The sequence below is a fragment of the Schistocerca serialis genome, unplaced genomic scaffold (assembly GCF_023864345.2).
Source record: "Schistocerca serialis cubense isolate TAMUIC-IGC-003099 unplaced genomic scaffold, iqSchSeri2.2 HiC_scaffold_1370, whole genome shotgun sequence".
Classification (NCBI taxonomy): Eukaryota; Metazoa; Arthropoda; class Insecta; order Orthoptera; family Acrididae; genus Schistocerca; species Schistocerca serialis.
Genome location: NW_026047592.1, coordinates 1,457,735 through 1,479,686, shown reverse-complemented (window position 1 = coordinate 1,479,686; position 21,952 = coordinate 1,457,735). Strand labels below are relative to the sequence as shown.

The following is a 21,952-nucleotide window of genomic DNA, read 5'->3' as shown; positions in this document are numbered from 1 at the left end:
GTTCAAAACATAGTCAGTAAGTAGAGTCAGTCTTCTTGTCCTTAAGTCGGCATTGTGCCTTTTGTATTTAATTCCGATGCAATTTCTGTGTTTCATCGGCAATAAGGTCAGAGGGATACAGTAAACCTGAAGTGAAGCATCGGAATCTATAACTAGTGTAACAGGAATGGTTCAAAACATAGACAGTAGGAAGAGTCAGTCTTCTTGTACTTAAGTCGGCACTGTGCCTTTTGTATATAATTCCGATGCAATTTCTGTGTTTCATCGTCAACAAGAAGGTCAGAGCGATACAGTAAACCTGATGTGAAGCTTCGGAATCCAAAGCTAGTGTCACAGGAATGGTTCAAAGCATAGACAGTAGTAAGAGTCAGTCTTCTTGTACGTAAGTCGGCATTGTGCCTTTTGTATTTAATGCCGATGCAATTTCTATGTTTCATCGTCAATAACAAGGTCCAAGGGTTACAGTAAACCTGGAGTGAAGCATCCGAATCTATAACTAGTGGCAATGGAATGGTTCAAACATAGTCAGTAAGAAGAGTCAGTCTTCTTGCACTTAAGTCGGCATTGTGCCTTTTGTATTTAATTCCGATGTAATTTCTGTGTTTCATCGTCAATAAGAATGTCCAAGGGATACAGTAAACCTGAAGTGAAGCATCGGAATGTATAACTAGTGTCACAGGAATGGTTCAAATCATTGTCAATAAGAAGAGTCGTTCTTCATGTACTTAAGTCGGCATTGTGCCTTTTGTATTTAATTCCGATGCAATATCTGTGTTTCATCGTCAATAAGAAGCTACAAGGGATACTGTAAAGCTGAAGTGAAGCATCGGAATCTATAACTAGAGTCACAGGAATGGGTCAAACATAGACAGTAGGAAGAGTCATTGCTCTTGTACTTAATTCGGCATTGTGCCGTTTGTATTTAATTCCGATGCAATTTTTGTGTTTCACCGTCAATAAGAAGGTCCAAGGGATACAGTTAACCTGAAGTGAAGCATCGGAATCTACAACTAGTGTCACAGGAATGGTTCAAAACTTAGACAGTACGAAGAGTCAGTTTTCTTGTACTTAAGTCGGCATTGTGGTTTTTGTATTTAATTCCGATGCAATTTCTGTGTTTTATCGTCAATAAGAAGGTCAGAGGGATACAGTAAACCGAAAGTGAAGCATCGGAATCTATAACTAGTGTCACAGGAATGGTTCAAAACATAGTCAGTAAGAAGAGACAGTCTTCTTGTCCTTAAGTCAACATTGAGCCTTTTGTATTTAATTCCGATGCAATTTCTGTGTTTCATCGGCAATAAGGTCAGAGGAATACAGTAAACCTGAAGTGAAGCATCGGAATCTATAACTAGTGTCACAGGAATGGTTCAAAACATAGATAGTAGGAAGAGTCAGTTTTCTTGTACTTAAGTCGGCATTGTGCCTTTTGTATTTATTTCCGATGCAATTTCTGTGTTTCATCGTCAACAAGAAGGTCAGATGGATACAGTTAACCTGAAGTGAAGCATCGGAATCAGAAACTAGTGTCACAGGAATGGTTCAAAACATAGACAGTAGGAAGAGTTAGTCTTCTTGTACGTAAGTCGGCATCGTGTCTTTTGTATTTAATGCCGATGCAATTTCTATGTTTCATCGTCAATAAGAAGGTCCAAGGTATACAGCAAACCTGAAGTGAAGCATCGGAATCTATAACTAGTGTCACAGGATTGGTTCAAAAAATAGACAGTAAGAAGAGTCAGTCTTCTTGTACTTAATTCGGCATTGTGCCTTTTCTATTTAATTCCGATGCAATTTCTGTGTTTCATCGTCAATAAGAAGGTCAGAGGGATACAGTAAACCTGGAGTGAAGCATCGGAATCCAAAACTAGTGTCAAAGGAATGGTTGAAAACATAGACAGTAAGAAGAGTCAGTCTTCTTGTACGTAAGTCGGCATTGTGCCTTTTGTATTTAATTCCGATGCAATGTCTGTGTTTCATCGTCTGTAAGAAGGTCCAAAGTATACAGTAAATCTAAAGTGAAGCATCGGAATCTATAACTAGTGTCACAGGAATGCTTCATAACATAGTCAGCAAGAAGAGTCAGTCTTCTTGTAGTTAAGTCGGCATTGTGCATTTTCTATTTAATTCCGATGCAATTTCTGTGTTTCATCGTGAATAAGAGGGTCCAACGGATACAGTAAACCTGAAGTGAAGCATCGGAATCTACAACTAGTGTCACAGGATTGGTTCAAAAAATAGACAGTAAGAAGAGTCAGTCTTCTTGTACTTAATACGGCATTGTGCCTTTTCTATTTAATTCCGATGCAATTTCTGTGTTGCATCGTCAATTAGAAGGACAGAGGGATATAGTAAACCTGAAGTGAAGCATCGGAATCTATAACTAATGTCACAGGAATGGTTCAAAACATAGTCAGTAAGAAGAGTCAGTCTTCTTGTCCTTAAGTCGGCATTGTGCCTTTTGTATTTAATTCCGATGCAATTTCTGTGTTTCATTGTCAATAACAAGGTCCAAGGGTTACAGTAAACCTGGAGTGAAGCATCGGAATCTATAACTAGTGTCAATGGAATCGTTCAAATCATAGACGGTAAGAAGAGTCAGTCTTCTTGCACTTAAGTCAGCATTGTGCCTTTTGTATTTAATTCCGATGCAATTTCTGTGTTTCATCGTCAATAAGAAGGTCCAAGGGATACAGTAAACCTGAAGTGAAGCATCGGAATCTATAACTAGTGTCACAGGAATGGTTAAAATCATTGTCAATAAGAAGAGTCGGTCTTCATGTACTTAAGTCGGCATTGTGCCTTTTTTATTTAATTCCGATGCAATTTCTGTGTTTCATCGTCAATAAGAAGGTGCAAGGGATACATTAAACCTGAAGTGAAGCATCGGAATCTACAACTAGTGTCACAGGATTGGTTCAAAACATAGACAGTAAGAAGAGTCAGTGCTCTTGTACTTAAGTCGGCATTGTGCATTTTGTATTTTATTCCGATGCAATTTCTGTGTTTCATCGTCAATACGAAGGTCAGAGGTATACAGTAAACCTTAAGCGAAGCATTGGAATCTATAACTAGTGTCACAGGAATGGTTCAAAACATAGTCAGTACGAAGTGTCAGTCTTCTTGTACTTAAGTCTGCATTCTGCCTTAGGTATTTAATTCCGATGCAATTTCTGTGTTTCACCGTCAATAAAAAGTCAGAGGGATACAGTAAACCTGAAAAGAAGCATCGAAATCTTAACTAGTGTCACAGTAATGGCTCAAACATAGACAGTAAGAAAAGTCAGTCTTCTTGTACTTAAGTCGGTATTGTGCCTTTTGTATTTAATTCCGATGCAATTTCTGTGCTTCATCGTCAATAAGACGGTCAGAGGGATACAGTAAACCTGGAGTGAAGCATCGGAATCTATAACTTCTGTCACAGGAATGGTTCAAATCATAGACAGTACGAAGAATCAGTTTTCTTGTACTTAAGTCGGCATTGTGGCTTTTGTATTTAATTCCGATGCAATTTCTGTGTTTCATCGTCAATAAGAAGGTCAGAGGGATACAGTAAACCGGAAGAGAAGCATCCGAATCTATAACTAGTGTCACAGAAATGGTTCAAAACATAGTCAGTAGGAAGAGTCAGTCTTTCTGTCCTTAAGTCGGCAGTGTGCCTTTTGTATTTAATTCCGATGCAATTTCTGTGTTTCATCGGCAATAAGGTCAGAGGGATACAGTAAACCTGAAGTTAAGCATCGGAATCCAAAACTAGTGTCACAGGAATGGTTCAAAACATAGACAGTAAGAAGAGTCAGTCTTCTTGTACGTAAGTCGGCATTGTGCCTTTTGTATTTAATTCCGATGCAATTTCTGTGTTTCATCGCCAATTAGAAGGTCCAGAGTACACAGTAAACCTGAAGTGAAGCATCGGAATCTATAACTAGTGTCACAGGAATGGTTAATAACATAGCAAGAAGAGTCAGTCTTGTTGTACTTATGTCCGCATTGTGCATTTTCTATTTAATTCCGATGCAATTTCTGTGTTTCATCGTCAATAAGAAGGTCCAAGGAATACAGTAAACCTCTAGTGAAGCATCGGAATCTACAACTAGTATCACAGGATTGATTCAAAACATAGACAGGAAGAAGAGTCAGTCTTCTTGTACTTAAGTCGGTATTGTGCCTTTCGTATTTAATTCCGATGCAATTTCTGTGTTTCACCGTCAATAAGAAGGTCAGAGGAATACAGTAAACCTGAAGTGAAGCATCGGAGTCTATAAATAGTGTCACAGGAATGGTAAAAACATATACAGTAAGAAGAGTCAGTCTTCTTGTACTTAAGTCGGCATTGTGCCTTTTGTATTTAATTCCGATGCAATTTCTGTGTTTCATCGGCAATAAGGTCAGAGGGATACAGTAAACCTGAGGTGAAGCATCGGAATCTATATCTAGTGTCACAGGAATGGTTCTAAACATAGACAGTAGGAAGAGTCAGTTATCTTGTACTTAAGTCGGCATTGTGCCTTTTGTATTTAATTCCGATGCAATTTCTGTGTTTCATCGTCAACAATAAGGTCAGATGGATACAGTAAACCTGAAGTGAAACATCGGAATCCAAAACTAGTGTCTCAGGAATGGTTCAAAACATAGACAGTAGGAAGCGTTAGTCTTCTTGTACGTAAGTCGGCATCGTGCCTTTTGTATTTAATGCCGATGCAATTTCTATGTTTCATCGTCAATAAGAAGGTCCAAGGTATACAGCAAACCTGAAGTGAAGCATCGGAATCTATAACTAGTGTCACAGGAATGGTTCAAACATAGTCAGTAAGAAGAGTCAGTCTTCTTGTACTTTAGTCGGCATTGTGCCTTTTCTATTTAATTCCGATGCAATTTCTGTGTTTCATCGTCAATAAGAAGGTCAGAGGGATATAGTAAACCTGAAGTGAAGCATCGGAATCTATAACTAATGTCACAGGAATGGATCAAAACATAGTCAGTAAGAAGAGTCAGTCTTCTTGTCCTTAAGTCGTCATTGTGCCTTTTGTATTTAATTCCGATGCAATTTCTGTGTTTCATCGTCAATAACAAGGACCAAATGTTACAGTAAACCTAGAGTGAAGCATCGGAATCTATAACTAGTGTCAATGGAATCGTTCAAAACATAGACGGTAAGAAGAGTCAGTCTTCTTGCACTTAAGTCGGCATTGTGCCTTTTGTATTTAATTCCGATGCAATTTCTGTGTTTCATCGTCATTAAGAAGGTCCAAGGGATACAGTAAACCTGAAGTGAAGCATCGGAATCTATAACTAGTGTCACAGGAATGGTTCAAATCATTGTCAATAAGAAGAGTCGGTCTTAATGTACTTAGGTCGGCATTGTGCCGTTTGTATTTAATTCCGATGCAATTTCTGTGTTTCATCGTCAATAAGACGGTCGAAGGGATACAGTAAACCTGGAGTGAAGCATCGGAATCTATAACTAGAGTCACAGTAATGGTTCAAAACATAGACAGTAAGAAGAGTCAGTCTTCTTGTACTTATGTCGGCATTGTGCCTTTTGTATTTAATTCCGACGCAATTTCTGTGTTTCATCCTCAATAAGAAGGTCCAAGGGAAACAGTAAACCTGAAGTGAAGCATCGGAATCTATAACTTCTGTCACAGGAATGGTTCAAAACGTAGACAGTACGAAGAGTCAGTTTTCTTGTACTTAAGTCGGCATTGTGGCATTTGTATTTAATTCCGATGCAGTTTCTGTGTTTCATCGTCAATAAGAAGGTCAGAGGGATACAGTAAACCTGAAGAGAAGCATCGGAATCTATAACTAGTGTCACAGAAATGGTTCAAAACATAGTCAGTAGGAAGAGTCAGTCTTTCTGTCCTTAAGTCGGCATTGTGCCTTTTGTATTTAATTCCGACGCAATTTCTGTGTTTCATCGCCAATAAGAAGGTCCAAAGTACACAGTAAACCTGAAGTGAAGCATCGGAATCTATAACTAGTGTCACAGGAATGGTTAATAACATAATCAGCAAGAAGAGTCAGTGTTCTTGTACTTAAGTCCGCATTGTGCATTTTCTATTTAATGCCGATGCAATTTCTGTGTTTCATCGTCAATAAGAAGTTCCAAGGGATACAGTAAACATCTAGTGAAGCATCGGAATCTACAACTAGTGTCACAGGATTGGTTCAAAATATAGACAGGAAGAAGAGTCAGTCTTCTTGTACTTAAGTCGGCATTGTGCCTTTTCTATTTAATTCCGATGCAATTTCTGTGTTTCATCGTGAATAAGATAGTCAGAGGGAGACAGTAAACTTGAAGTGAAGCATGGGAATCTATAACTAGTGTCACAGGAATGGTTCAAAACATAGTCAGTAAGAAGAGACCGTCTTCTTGTACTTAAGTCGGCATTGTGCCTTTCGTATTTAATTCCGATGCAATTTCTGTGTTTCACCGTCAATAAGAAGGTCAGAGGAATACAGTAAACCTGAAGTGAAGCATCGGAATCTATAACTAGTGTCACAGGAATGGTAAAAACATATACAGTAAGAAGAGTCAGTCTTCTTGTACTTAAGTCGGCAGTGTGCCTTTTGTATTTAATTCCGATGCAATTTTTGTGTTTCATCGGCAATAAGGTCAGAGGGATACATTAAACCTGAAGTGAAGCATCGGAATCTATATTTAGTGTCACAGGAATGGTTCAAACATAGTCAGTAAGAAGAGTCAGTCTTCTTGTACCTAAGTCGGCATTGTGCCATTTCTATTTAATTCCGATGCAATTTCTGTGTTTCATCGTCAATAAGAAGGTCCAAGGGATACAGTAAACCTGGAGTGAAGCATCGGAATCCAAAACTAGTGTCACAGGAATGGTTCAAAACATAGACAGTAAGAAGAGTCAGTCTTCTTGTACGTAAGTCGGCATTGTGCCTTTTGTATTCAATTCCGATGCAATTTCTGTGTTTCATCGTCTGTAAGAAGGTCCAAAGTATACAGAAAACCTGAAGTGAAGCATCGGAATCTATTACTAGTGTCACAGGAAAGGCTCATAACATAGTCAGCAAGAAGAGTCAGTCTTCTTGTACTTAAGTCGGCATTGTGCATTTTCTATTTAATTCCGATGCAATTTCTGTGTTTCATCGTCAATAAGAAGGTCCACGGGATATAGTAAACCTGAAGTGTAGCATCGGAATCTATAACTAATGTCACAGGAATGGTTCAAAACATAGTCAGTAAGAAGAGTCAGTCTTCTTGTCCTTAAGTCGGCATTGTGCCTTTTGTATTTAATTCCGATGCAATTTGTGTTTCATCGTCAATAACAAGGTCCAAGGGTTACAGTAAACCTGGAGTGAAGCATCGGAATCAATAACTAGTGTCAATGGAATCGTTCAAAACATAGACGGTAAGAAGAGTCAGTCTTCTTGCACTTAAGTCGGCATTGTGCCTTTTGTATTTAATTCCGATGCAATTTCTGTGTTTCATCGTCAATACGAAGGTCCAAGGGATACAGTAAACCTGAAGTGAAGCATCGGAATCTATAACTAGTGTCACAGGAATGGTTCAAATCATTGTCAATTAGAAGAGTCGGTCTTCACGTACTTAAGTCGGCATTGTGCGTTTCTTATTTGATGCCGATGCAATTTCTGTGTTTCATCGTCAATAAGAAGGTACAAGGGATACAGTTAAACTGACGTGAAGCATCGGAATCTATAACTAGAGTCACAGGAATGGTTCAAACATAGACAGTAGAAAGAGTCAGTGCTCTTGTGTTTAAGTCGGCATTGTGCCGTTTGTATTTAATTCCGATGCAATTTCTGTGTTTGATCGTCAATAAGAAGGTCCAAGGGATACAGTAAACCTGAAGAGAAGCATCGAAATCTATAACTAATGTCACAGGAATGGTTCAAAACATAGTCAGTAAGAAGAGTCAGTCTTCTTGTCCTTAAGTCGGCATTGTGCCTTTTGTATTTAATTCCGATGCAATTTGTGTTTCATCGTCAATAACAAGGTCCAAGGGTTACAGTAAACCTGGAGTGAAGCATCGGAATCAATAACTAGTGTCAATGGAATCGTTCAAAACATAGACGGTAAGAAGAGTCAGTCTTCTTGCACTTAAGTCGGCATTGTGCCTTTTGTATTTAATTCCGATGCAATTTCTGTGTTTCATCGTCAATAAGAAGGTCCAAGGGATACAGTAAACCTGAAGTGAAGCATCGGAATCTATAACTAGTGTCACAGGAATGGTTCAAATCATTGTCAATTAGAAGAGTCGGTCTTCACGTACTTAAGTCGGCATTGTGCGTTTCTTATTTAATGCCGATGCAATTTCTGTGTTTCATCGTCAATAAGAAGGTACAAGGGATACAGTTAAACTGAAGTGAAGCATCGGAATCTATAACTAGAGTCACAGGAATGGTTCAAACATAGACAGTAGAAAGAGTCAGTGCTCTTGTGTTTAAGTCGGCATTGTGCCGTTTGTATTTAATTCCGATGCAATTTCTGTGTTTGATCGTCAATAAGAAGGTCCAAGGGATACAGTAAACCTGAAGAGAAGCATCGGAATCTATAACTAGTGTCATAGGAATGGTTCAAAACATAGTCAGTACGAAGTGTCAGTCTTCTTGTACTTAGGTCTGCATTCTGCCTTTCGTATTTTATTCCTATGCAATTTCTGTGTTTCACCGTCAATAAAAAGGTCAGAGGGATACAGTAAACCTGAAGAGAAGCATCGGAATCTATAACTAGTGTCACAGAAATGGTTCAAAACATAGTCAGTAGGAAGAGTCAGTCCTTCTGTCCTTAAGTCGGCATTGTGCCTTTTGTATTTAATTCCGATGCAATTTCTGTGTTTCATCGGCAATAAGGTCAGAGGGATACAGTAAACCTGAAGTTAAGCATCGGAATCCAGAACTAGTGTCACAGGAATGGTTCAAAACATAGACAGTAAGAAGAGTCAGTCTTCTTGTACGTAAGTCGGCATTGTGCCTTATGTAATTAATTCCGATGCAATTTCTGTGTTTCATCGCCAATAAGAAGGTGCAAAGTACACAGTAAACCTGAAGTGAAGCATCGGAATCTATAACTAGTGTCACAGGAATGGTTAATAACATAGTCAGCAAGAAGAGTCAGTCTTCTTGTACTTAAGTCCGCATTGTGCATTTTCTATTTAATTCCGATGCAATTTCTGTGTTTTATCGTCAATAAGAAGGTCAGAGGGAGACAGTAAACCTGAAGTGAAGCATGGGAATCTATAACTAGTGTCACAGGAATGGTTCAAAACATAGTCAGTAAGAAGAGACCGTCTTCTTGTACTTAAGTCGGCATTGTGCCTTTCGTATTTAATTCCGATGCAATTTCTGTGTTTCATCGGCAATAAGGTCAGAGGGATACAGTAAACCTGAAGTGAAGCATCGGAATCTATAACTAGTGTCACAGGAATGGTTCAAAACATAGACAGTAGGAAGAGTCAGTTTTCTTGTACTTAAGTCGGCATTGTACCTTTTGTATTTAATTCCGATGCAATTTCTGTGTTTCATCGTCAACAAGAAGGTCAGATGGATACAGTAAACCTGAAGTGAAGCATCGGAATCCAAAACTAGTGTCACAGGAATGGTTCAAAATATAGACAGTAGGAGGAGTTAGTCTTCTTGTACGTAAGTCGGCATCGTGCCTTTTGTATTTAATGCCGATGCAGTTTCTATGTTTCATTGTCAATAAGAAGGTCCAAGGTATACAGCAAACCTGAAGTGAAGCATCGGAATCTATAACTAGTGTCACAGGAATGGTTCAAACGTAGTCAGTAAGAAGAGTCAGTCTACTTGTACTTAAGTCGGCATTGTGCCTTTTCTATTTAATTCCGATGCAATTTCTGTGTTTCATCGTCAATAAGAAGGTCCAAGGGATACAGTCAACCTGGAGTGAAGCATCGGAATCCAAAACTAGTGTCACAGGAATGGTTCAAAACATAGACAGTAGGAGGAGTTAGTCTTCTTGTACGTAAGTCGACATTGTGCTATTTGTATTTAATTCCGATGCAATTTCTGTGTTTCATCGTCTGTAAGAAGGTCCAATGTACACAGTAAACCTGAAGTGAAGCATCGGAATCCATAACTAGTGCCACAGGAATGGTTAATAACATAGTCAGCAAGAAGAGTCAGTCTTCTTGTAGTTAGGTCGGCATTGTGCATTTTCTATTTAATTCCGATGCAATTTCTGTGTTTCATCGCGAATAAGAAGGTCCAAGGGATACAGTAAACCTGAAGTGAAGCATCGGAATCTACAACTAGTGTCACAGGATTGGTTCAACAAACAGACAGTTGGAAGAGTCAGTCTTCTTGTACTTAATTCGGCATTGTGCCTTATCTATTTAATTCCGATGCAATTTCTTTGTTTCATTGTCAATAAGAAGGTCCACAGGATATAGTAAACCTGAAGTGAAGCATCGGAATCTATAACTAATGTCACAGGAATGGTTCAAATCATAGTCAGTAAGAAGAGTCAGTCTTCTTGTCCTTAATTCGGAATTGTGCCTTTTGTATTTAGTTCCGATGCAATTTGTGTTTCATCGTCATTAACAAGGTCCAAGGGTTACAGTAAACCTGGAGTGAAGCATCGGAATCTATAACTAGTGTCAATGGAATCGTTCATAACATAGACGGTAAGAAGAGTCAGTCTTCTTGCACTTAAGTCGGCATTGTGCCTTTTGTATTTAATTCCGATGCAATTTCTGTGTTTTATCGTCAATCAGAAGGTCCAAGGGATACAGTAAACCTGAAGTGAAGCAACGGAATCTATAACTAGTGTCACAGGAATGGTTCAAATCATTGTCAATAAGAAGAGTCGGTCTTCATGTACTTAAGTCGGCATTGGGTGTTTTTTATTTAATTCCGTTACAATTTCTGTGTTTCATCGTCAATAAGAATTTACAAGGGATACAGTAAAGCTGAAGTGAAGCATCGGAATCTATAACTAGAGTCACAGGAATGGTTCAAACATAAACAGTAGGAAGAGTCAGTGCTCTTGTACTTAAGTCGGCATTGTGCCGTTTGTATTTAATTCCGATGCAATTTCTGTGTTTCATCGTCAATAAGGAGGTGCAAGGGATACAGTAAACCTGAGGTGAAGCATCGGAATCTACAACTAGTGTCACAGGAATGGTTCAAAACATAGTCAGTACGAAGTGTCAGTCTTCTTGTACTTAAGTCTGCATTCTGCCTTTCGTATTTAATTCCGATGCAATTTCTGTGTTTCACCGTCAATAAAAAGGTCAGAGGGATACAGTAAACCTGAAGAGAAGCATCAGAATCTATAACTAGTCTCACAGAAATGGTTCAAAACATAGTCACTAGGAAGAGTCAGTCTTTCGGTCCTTAAGTCGGCATTGTGCCTTTTGTATTTATTTCCGATGCAAGTTCTGTGTTTCATCGGCAATAAGGTCAGAGGGATACAGTAAACCTGAAGTTAAGCATCGGAATCCAAAAGTATTGTCACAGGAATGGTTCAAAACATAGACAGTAGGAAGAGTTAGTCTTATTGTATGTAAGTCGGCATCGGGCCTTTTGTATTTAATGCCGATGCAATTTCTATGTTTCATCGTCAATAAGAAGGTCCAAGGTATACAGCAAACCTGAAGTGAAGCATCGGAATCTATAACTAGTGTCACAGGAATGGTTCAAACATAGTCAGTAAGAAGAGTCAGTCTTCTTGTACTTAAGTCGGCATTGTGCCATTTCTATTTAATTCCGATGCAATTTCTGTGTTTCATCGTCAATAAGAAGGTCCAAGGGATACAGTAAACCTGGAGTGAAGCATCGGAATCCAAAACTAGTGTCACAGGAATGGTTCAAAACATAGACAGTAAGAAGAGTCAGTCTTCTTGTACGTAAGTCGGCATTGTGCCTTTTGTATTTAATTCCGATGCAATTTCAGTGCTTCATCGTCTGTAAGAAGGTCCAAAGTATACAGTAAACCTGAAGTGAAGCATCGGAATCTATAACTAGTGTCACAGGAGTGATTCATAACATAGCTAGCAGGAAGAGTCAGTCTTCTTGTAGTTAAGTCGGCATAGTGCATTTTCTATTTAATTCCGATGCAATTTCTGTGTTTCATCGTGAATAAGAAGGTCCAAGGGATATAGTAAACCTGAAGTGAAGCATCGGTATCTACAACTAGTGTCACAGGATTGGTTCAAAAAATAGACAGTAAGAAGAGTCAGTTTTCTTGTACTTAATTCGGCATTGTGCCTTTTCTATTTAATTCCGATGCAATTTCTGTGCTTCATCGCCAATAAGAAGGTCCACGGGATATAGTAAACCTGAAGTGAAGCATCGGAATCTATAACTAATGTCACAGGAATGGTTCAAAACATAGTCAGTAAGAAGAGTCAGTCTTCTTGTCCTTAAGTCGGCATTGTGCCTTTAGTATTTAATTCCGATGCAATTTCTGTGTTTCATCGTCAATAACAAGCTCCAAGGGTTACAGTAAACCTGGAGTGAAGCATCGGAATCTATAACTAGTGTCAATGGAATCGTTCAAAACATAGACGGTAAGAAGAGTCAGTCTTCTTACACTTAAGTCGGCATTGTGCCTTTTGTATTTAATTCCGATGCAATTTCTGTGTTTCATCGTCAATAAGAAGGTCCAAGGGATACAGTAAACCTGAAGTGAAGCATCGGAATCTATAACTAGTGTCACAGGAATGGTTCAAATCATTGTCAATAAGAAGAGTCGGTCTTCGTGTACTTAAGTCGGCATTGTGCATTTTTTATTTAATTCCGATGCAATTTCTGTGTTTCATCGTCAATAAGAAGGTACAAGGGATACAGTAATGCTGAAGTGAAGCATCGGAATCTATAACTAGAGTCACAGGAATGGTTTAAACATAGACAGTAGGAAGAGTCAGTGCTCTTGTACTTAAGTAGGCATTGTGCCGTTTGTATTTAATTCCGATGCAATTTCTGTGTTTCATCGTCAATACGAAGGTCAGAGGTATACAGTAAAGCTTAAGCGAAGCACGGAATCTATAACTAGTGTCACAGGAATGGTTCAAAACATAGTCAGTACGAAGTGTCAGTCTTCTTGTACTTAAGTCTGCGTTCTGCCTTTCGTATTTAATTCCGATGCAATTTCTGTGTTTCACCGTCAATAAAAAGGTCAGAGGGATACAGTAAACCTGAAGAGAAGCATCGGAATCTATAACTAGTGTCACAGAAATGGTTCAAAACAAAGTCAGTTGGAAGAGTCAGTCATTATGTCCTTAAGTCGGCATTGTGCCTTGTGTATTTAATTCCGATGATATTTCTGTGTTTCATCGGCAATAAGGTCAGAGGGATACAGTAAACCTGAAGTGAAGCATCGGAATCTATAACTAGTGTCACAGGAATGGTTCACAACATAGACAGTAGGAAGATTCAGTTTTCTTGTACTTAAGTCGGCATTGTGCCTTTTGTATTTAATTCCGATGCAATTTCTGTGTTTCATCGTCAACAAGAAGGTCAGATGGATACAGTAAACCTGGAGTGAAGCATCGGAATCCAAAACTAGTGTCACAGGAACGGTTCAAAACATAGACAGTAAGAAGAGTCAGTCTTCGTGTACGTAAGTCGGCATTGTGCCTTTTGTATTTAATTCCGATGCAATTTCTGTGTTTCATCGTCTGTAAGAAGGTCCAAAGTATACAGTAAACCTGAAGTGAAAATCGGAATCTATAACTAGTGTCACAGGAATGGTTCATAACATAGTCTGCAAGAAGAGTCAGTCTTCTTGTAGTTAAGTCGGCATTGTGCATTTTCTATTTAATTCCGATGCAATTTCTGTGTTTCATCGTCTGTAAGAAGGTCCAAAGTATACAGTAAAGCTGAAGTGAAGCATCGGAATCTACAAATAGTGTCACAGGATTGGTTCAAAAAATAGACAGTAGGAAGAGTCAGTCTTCTTGTACTTAATTCGGCATTGTGCCTTTTCTAATTAATTCCGATGCAATTTCTGTGTTTCATCGTCAATAAGAAGGTCAGAGGGATATAGTAAACCTGAAGTGAAGCATCGGAATCTATAACTAATGTCACAGGAATGGTTCAAAACATAGTCAGTAAGAAGAGTCAGTCATCTTGTCCTTAAGTCGGCATTGTGCCTTTTGTATTTCATTCCGAAGCAATTTCTGTGTTTCATCGTCAATAACAAGGTCCAAGGGTTACAGTAAACCTGGAGTGAAGCATCGGAATCTATAACTAGTGTCAATGGAATCGTTCAAAACATAGACGGTAAGAAGAGTCAGTCTTCTTGCACTTAAGTCGGCATTGTGCCTTTTGTATTTAATTCCGATGCAATTTCTGTGTTTTATCGTCAATCAGAAGGTCCAAGGGATACAGTAAACCTGAAGTGAAGCATCGGAATCTATAACTAGTGTCACAGGAATGGTTCAAATCATTGTCAATAAGAAGAGTCGGTCTTCATGTACTTAAGTCGGCATTGGGTGTTTTTTATTTAATTCCGTTGCAATTTCTGTGTTTCATCGTCAATAAGAATTTACAAGGGATACAGTAAAGCTGAAGTGAAGCATCGGAATCTATCACTAGAGTCACAGGAATGGTTCAAACATAAACAGTAGGAAGAGTCAGTGCTCTTGTACTTAAGTCGGCATTGTGCCGTTTGTATTTAATTCCGATGCAATTTCTGTGTTTCATCGTCAATAAGGAGGTCCAAGGGATACAGTAAACCTGAAGTGAAGCATCGGAATCTACAACTAGTGTCACAGGAATGGTTCAAAACATAGTCAGTACGAAGTGTCAGTCTTCTTGTACTTAAGTCTGCATTCTGCCTTTCGTATTTAATTCCGATGCAATTTCTGTGTTTCACCGTCAATAAAAAGGTCAGAGGGATACAGTAAACCTGAAGAGAAGCATCAGAATCTATAACTAGTCTCACAGAAATGGTTCAAAACATAGTCACTAGGAAGAGTCAGTCTTTCGGTCCTTAAGTCGGCATTGTGCCTTTTGTATTTAATTCCGATGCAAGTTCTGTGTTTCATCGGCAATAAGGTCAGAGGGATACAGTAATCCTGAAGTTAAGCATCGGAATCCAAAACTAGTGTCACAGGAATGGTTCAAAACATAGACAGTAAGAAGAGTCAGTCTTCTTGTACGTAAGTCGGCATTGTGCCTTTTGTATTTAATTCCGATGCAATTTCTGTGTTTCATCGCCAATAAGAAGGTCCAAAGTACACAGTAAACCTGAAGTGAAGCATCGGAATCTATAACTAGTGTCACAGGAATGGTTAATAATATAGTCAGCAAGAAGAGTCAGTCTTCTTGTACTTAAGTCCGCATTGTGCATTTTCTATTTCATTCCGATGCAATTTCTGTGTTTAATCGTCAATAAGAAGGTCCAAGGGATACAGTTAACCTCTAGTGAAGCATCGGAATCTACAACTAGTGACACAGGATTGGTTCAAAACAGACAGGAAGAAGAGTCAGTCTTCTTGTACTTAAGTCGGCATTGTGCCTTTTCTATTTAATTCAAATGCAATTTCTGTGTTTCATCGTCAATAAGAAGGTCCAAGGGTACAGTTAACCTGAGGTGAAGCATCGGAATCTATAACTAGTGTCACAGGAATGATAAAAACATAAACAGTAAGAAGAGTCAGTCTTCTTTTACTTAAGACGGCATTGTGCCTTCTGTATTTAATTCCGATGCAATGTCTGTGTTTCACCGTCATTAAAAAGGTCAGAGGGAGACAGTAAACCGGAAGTGAAGCATGGGAATCTATAACTAGTGTCACAGTAATGGTTCAAAACATAGTCAGTAAGAAGAGACCGTCTTCTTGTACTTAAGTCGGCATTGTGCCTTTCGTATTTAATTCCGATGCAATTTCTGTGTTTCACCGTCAATAAGAAGGTCAGAGGAATACAGTAAACCTGAAGTGAAGCATCGGAATCTATAACTAGTGTCACAGGAATGGTAAAAGCATATACAGTAAGAAGAATCAGTCTTCTTGTACTTAAGTCGGCATTGTGCCTTTTGTATTTAATGCCGATGCAATTTCTATGTTTCATCGTCAATAAGAAGGTCCAAGGTATACAGCAAACCTGAAGTGAAGCATCGGAATCTATAACTAGTGTCACAGGAATGGTTCAAACATAGTCAGTAAGAAGAGTCAGTCTTCTTGTACTTAAGTCGGCATTGTGCCATTTCTATTTAATTCCGATGCAATTTCTGTGTTTCATCGTCAATAAGAAGGTCCAAGGGATACAGTAAACCTGGAGTGAAGCATCGGAATCCAAAACTAGTGTCACAGGTATGGTTCAAAACATAGACAGTAAGAAGAGTCAGTCTTCTTGTACGTAAGTCGGCATTGTGCCTTTTGTATTTAATTCCGATGCAATTTCTGTGCTTCATCGTCTGTAAGAAGGTCCAAAGTATACAGTAAACCTGAAGTGAAGCATCGCAATCTATAACTAGTGTCACAGGAGTGATTCATAACATAGCTAGCAGGAAGAGTCAGTCTTCTTGTAGTTAAGTCGGCATAGTGCATTTTCTATTTAATTCCGATGCAATTTCTGTGTTTCATCGTGAATAAGAAGGTCCAAGGGATATAGTAAACCTGAAGTGAAGCATCGGTATCTACAACTAGTGTCACAGGATTGGTTCAAAAAATAGACAGTAAGAAGAGTCAGTTTTCTTGTACTTAATTCGGCATTGTGCCTTTTCTATTTAATTCCGATGCAATTTCTGTGTTTCATCGCCAATAAGAAGGTCCACGGGATATAGTAAACCTGAAGTGAAGCATCGGAATCTATAACTAATGTCACAGGAATGGTTCAAAACATAGTCAGTAAGAAGAGTCAGTCTTCTTGTCCTTAAGTCGGCATTGTGCCTTTTGTATTTAATTCCGATGCAATTTCTGTGTTTCATCGTCAATAACAAGGTCCAAGGGTTACAGTAAACCTGGAGTGAAGCATCGGAATCTATAACTAGTGTCAATGGAATCGTTCAAAACATAGACGGTAAGAAGAGTCAGTCTTCTTACACTTAAGTCGGCATTGTGCCTTTTGTATTTAATTCCGATGCAATTTCTGTGTTTCATCGTCAATAAGAAGGTCCAAGGGATACAGTAAACCTGAAGTGAAGCATCGGAATCTATAACTAGTGTCACAGGAATGGTTCAAATCATTGTCAATAAGAAGAGTCGGTCTTCGTGTACTTAAGTCGGCATTGTGCCTTTTTTATTTAATTCCGATGCAATTTCTGTGTTTCATCGTCAATAAGAAGGTACAAGGGATAAAGTAAAGCTGAAGTGAAGCATCGGAATCTATAACTAGAGTCATAGGAATGGTTTAAACATAGACAGTAGGAAGAGTCAGTGCTCTTGTACTTAAGTAGGCATTGTGCCGTTTGTATTTAATTCCGATGCAATTTCTGTGTTTCATCGTCAATACAAAGGTCAGAGGTATACAGTAAAGCTTAAGCGAAGCACGGAATCTATAACTAGTGTCACAGGAATGGTTCAAAACATAGTCAGTACGAAGTGTCAGTCTTCTTGTACTTAAGTCTGCGTTCTGCCTTTCGTATTTAATTCCGATGCAATTTCTGTGTTTCACCGTCAATAAAAAGGTCAGAGGGATACAGTAAACCTGAAGAGAAGCATCGGAATCTATAACTAGTGTCACAGAAATGGTTCAAAACAAAGTCAGTTGGGAGAGTCAGTCATTATGTCCTTAAGTCGGCATTGTGCCTTGTGTATTTAATTCCGATGATATTTCTGTGTTTCATCGGCAATAAGGTCAGAGGGATACAGTAAACCTGAAGTGAAGCATCGGAATCTATAACTAGTGTCACAGGAATGGTTCACAACATAGACTGTAGGAAGATTCAGTTTTCTTGTACTTAAGTCGGCATTGTGCCTTTTGTATTTAATTCCGATGCAATTTCTGTGTTTCATCGTCAACAAGAAGGTCAGATGGATACAGTAAACCTGGAGTGAAGCATCGGAATCCAAAACTAGTGTCACAGGAACGGTTCAAAACATAGACAGTAAGAAGAGTCAGTCTTCTTGTACGTAAGTCGGCATTGTGCCTTTTGTATTTAACCCTTTGAACGGAACATCGGTCTGAGATACCGCCATAGTTGACATTAACAATGCTAACGGCGCTGCATTGTTCGTGAGGGTGGGGAGAAGCCCAGTAATCTGCAGTCGGGTCCCGAACCGCAGCTGGCCAACAACGTATTGTCGGCGCATGCATTGTTTTCAAGTAAGTAGAATTTTTGTTACGTATTGTCGGTCTGTGAGACCGTGTTCCGAAAAAATGCATTCCCCTCCCGGTCTGACAGACCGGGTGTTCCTAAAAGTGTCAAATTTTTGCCGGTCTCCCAGACCGGTGTTCCTAAAAGTATCACGCATTTGTCGGTCTGTATGACCGATGTTCCACTCTTTGAACTCTTCTGTTTTCTGTGTAGCAACATTTCATCTATTTGATTGAAATTTTTGCCACCACACGATGCTTAATACTTTTGTGTTCATAGAAGAACGAGAAAAAAGTGTAACAACTCGTATTTAACGTTTTAATTTTTCCTCTTTCCGTTTTTCACACACATTCTCCAATTTACCGCGCAAACTTATTACAGCGATAGAATTATCCCCATTAAATTTCGTTAAAACTCATTTTTCCCTTTTTCCTTGCAGGTTTACAATGGAAGGTCCGAAATATGTTTCAAATCGGTCGAAAAGAATTGTAGCCCTTGCACGCTCTCAAAATTACCTTGAAGAATCAGACTCGGAAGTGGATTCAGATGAATCATGCATTCCAGATGAGGACCTTACTATCCAAGATCCTCGCAATGAAACAGATAATGACGATGACTCTCCCAATGATGATGATCGCGATGATGAAACTATTCGAGAAATATTTGAAGTCGAAAATACCGCAGTTCGCGAAGAAACTGGAGAGCAACCACAGTCTGACATAACTTCTGGTGGAAGCAGACTAATCACTCCACAGAAGCCTGCTGATGTTGCTAGCTCATCTACGCGTTCTGATGACACTCTAGATGAGAGTCGTCTTCCAGTTTCTTACTACGGAAGAAACAAGTGTTTCACATGGTCATCAACTCCTGTTCGCTCTAAGACGCGAACAGCAGCATCCAATATAATAAAGGTACGGCTATCAAAGATACAAGGGCCTGCTCTTACCGTGGGGAAAAACCCACTCCCAGGTGAAGTGTGGCGCCTTTTGTTTACTGACGACATGATTGAGACGATTGTAAAGCATACTAATGAAAAGTTGGCCAAAATTCGTTCTGTTATTGAACTAAAAGAAAGTGTAGCTTACAGAGACACTACTGTGCAGGAAGTGAACGCTGTGATTGGAGTCACAGTTCTTTGCAGCATATTCAAATCTGCGAGGGAGCCTATGACCTCGCTGTTTTCCACTTCGGTCTTGGGGAGGCCAATTTTTCGATCAATAATAACAGAAAAGCGATTAGGAATATTGCTTAGGGCATTTAGATTCGATGACTCGAGCACGAGGGAACAGAGGGAAAAATATGACCCAGCTGCTGCCATTACAGACATATTTAATAAGTTTATTTGGAACTGCCAACAAATTTATAGCCCTGGAGCGCATTTGACAGTTGATGAAACTTTGGTGCCTTTCAGAGGGAGGGTTAAATTTCGTATATATATGCCGAATAAACCGGCTAAATATGGCATTAAGGTCATGGGTCTGGCAGATGCACACAATGCATATATTTACAATGCCTACATCTACTCCGGCAAAGGCTGTGATGGAGCCACACTTTCTACAGCAGAAAAGAAAAAGAGCATTCCCACGCAGTCTGTAATCCGCCTATCTAAAGGGCTGTATGGCACAAACAGAAATATTAGTTGCGACAATTGGTTTTGTTCTGTGGAACTTGCCCAGGAGCTACTAGCTCACAATTTGACATTAGTTGGGACACTAAAAAGAAACAGACCCCAGATACCAGCAGAATTTCAAGCAAGAAGCGATCGTGAAATTGGGTCCAGCCTTTATGGCTTTACGAAAGAAATGACTCTGCTTTCTTATGTCCCAAAAAGGAATAAGGCAGTCCTACTTCTTTCGTCAATGCATCATTCCAATTACACTGACGTTTCAAATGATAAACCTGAAATCATATCTTTTTATAACGCCACAAAAAGTGGAATAGACACGCTAGATATGAAGTGCAGTGTTTATTCTACTAATCGCAAAACAAGAAGGTGGCCGTTGGCTATTTTTTACCACATGGTGGCCATGGCTGGATCAAACGCAAGTATACTTTATGGACTTTTTGGAGAGAAGAAAACCGTATCACGTTTTGATTTCCTGAAAAGAGTTTCTCTATATTTGGTCTACGATTTCGTAAAATCCCGACTGGCAATCTCCAATCTGCCTCAAGAGCTACAAAGTATTATTTCATCTTTAGAAGAAGAGGCAGCAAAAGAAAAGCAAATCGTTAGCCAACGGAATAAATTTGTTGTTCGAGTTGATGAGTGTCCGACGGACACACTTGGTAAAAGAAAAACCTGTCGATTTTGTCCATATCAAAAAAAGAGGAAAACTGCCTACAAGTGTATTTCTTGCGAAGAACCAACGTGCTTGGAGTGTTCACGAAAAGTGTGCAAGACTTGTGCAATTAAAAATAAAAGTTAAATTTTTTCTTTGCATTACATTTTAGTATTCATTTTCTTTGTGTTGTAACTATAATAATGTAAAAAAAAAGTATTTCTAAAGGAGTAATGTGTAAACAACAAAACACTGCAAATTAAAGTTTTTCCTAGTAATAAACTTGAATTTACTGGTATTTTAACAAATATTATGGTTCAAAAACCTATTATTATGTTTAATTACACCTTAAAGAGAGAGAGAAGCAACGTAGAAGTGCGGAAAAGTCATAAAAATAGAGAAAAATACACTTTAAATGTCCTAGCGGTCTAGCAGACCGATGTTCCATCTTACCGCCGAGTAAAAGATGTTCCGGTTAGAGGGTTAATTCCGATGCAATTTCTGTGTTTCATCGTCTGTAAGAAGGTCCAAAGTATACAGTAAACCTGAAGTGAAAATCGGAATCTATAACTAGTGTCACAGGAATGGTTCATAACATAGTCTGCAAGAAGAGTCAGTCTTCTTGTAGTTAAGTCGGCATTGTGCATTTTCTATTTAATTCCGATGCAATTTCTGTGTTTCATCGTCTGTAAGAAGGTCCAAAGTATACAGTAAAGCTGAAGTGAAGCATCGGAATCTACAAATAGTGTCACAGGATTGGTTCAAAAAATAGACAGTAAGAAGAGTCAGTCTTCTTGTACTTAATTCGGCATTGTGCCTTTTCTATTTAATTCCGATGCAATTTCTGTGTTTCATCGTCAATAAGAAGGTCAGAGGGATATAGTAAACCTGAAGTGAAGCATCGGAATCTATAACTAATGTCACAGGAATGGTTCAAAACATAGTCAGTAAGAAGAGTCAGTCATCTTGTCCTTAAGTCGGCATTGTGCCTTTTGTATTTCATTCCGAAGCAATTTCTGTGTTTCATCGTCAATAACAAGGTCCAAGGGTTACAGTAAACCTGGAGTGAAGCATCGGAATCTATAACTAGTGTCAATGGAATCGTTCAAAACATAGACGGTAAGAAGAGTCAGTCTTCTTGCACTTAAGTCGGAATTGTGCCTTTTGTATTTAATTCGGAAGCAATTTCTGTGTTTCATCGTCAATAAGAAGGTCCAAGGGATACAGTAAACCTGAAGTGAAGCATCGGAATCTATAACTAGTGTCAATGGAATCGTTCAAAACATAGACGGTAAGAAGAGTCAGTCATCTTGCACTTAAGTCGGCATTGTGCCTTTTTTATTTAATTCCGATGCAATTTCTGTGTTTCATCGTCAATAAGAAGGACAAGGGATACAGTAAAGCTGAAGTAAAGCATCGGAATCTATAACTAGAGTCACAGGAATGGTTCAAACAT

At 38.9% G+C, this 21,952-nt stretch overlaps 1 protein-coding gene across 1 annotated transcript; it reads left to right on the top strand.

Annotated features, from left to right (window-relative positions):
• Nucleotides 1–18,279: 18,279 nt before the first annotated feature.
• On the top strand, nucleotides 18,280–20,928 carry LOC126441760 (piggyBac transposable element-derived protein 4-like). Its single transcript, XM_050090683.1, has 3 exons — nucleotides 18,280–18,380; nucleotides 18,657–20,638; nucleotides 20,762–20,928. The coding sequence occupies exons 1-3, from the start codon at nucleotides 18,280–18,282 to the stop codon at nucleotides 20,926–20,928; spliced, it is 2,250 nt and encodes a 749-aa protein (XP_049946640.1).
• Nucleotides 20,929–21,952: the final 1,024 nt, after the last annotated feature.

Excerpts from the sequence above, each read along its gene's own strand:
- LOC126441760 (XM_050090683.1), top strand. The coding sequence starts at position 18,280 with ATGCATTCCCCTCCCGGTCTGACAGACCGGGTGTTCCTAAAAGTGTCA. Across the intron at positions 18,381-18,656 it reads AAAGTATCACGCATTTGTCG|GTTTACAATGGAAGGTCCGA; the intron begins GTCTGTATGACC and ends TTTTCCTTGCAG. Across the intron at positions 20,639-20,761 it reads TTGTGCAATTAAAAATAAAA|TTTTTCCTAGTAATAAACTT; the intron begins GTTAAATTTTTT and ends TGCAAATTAAAG.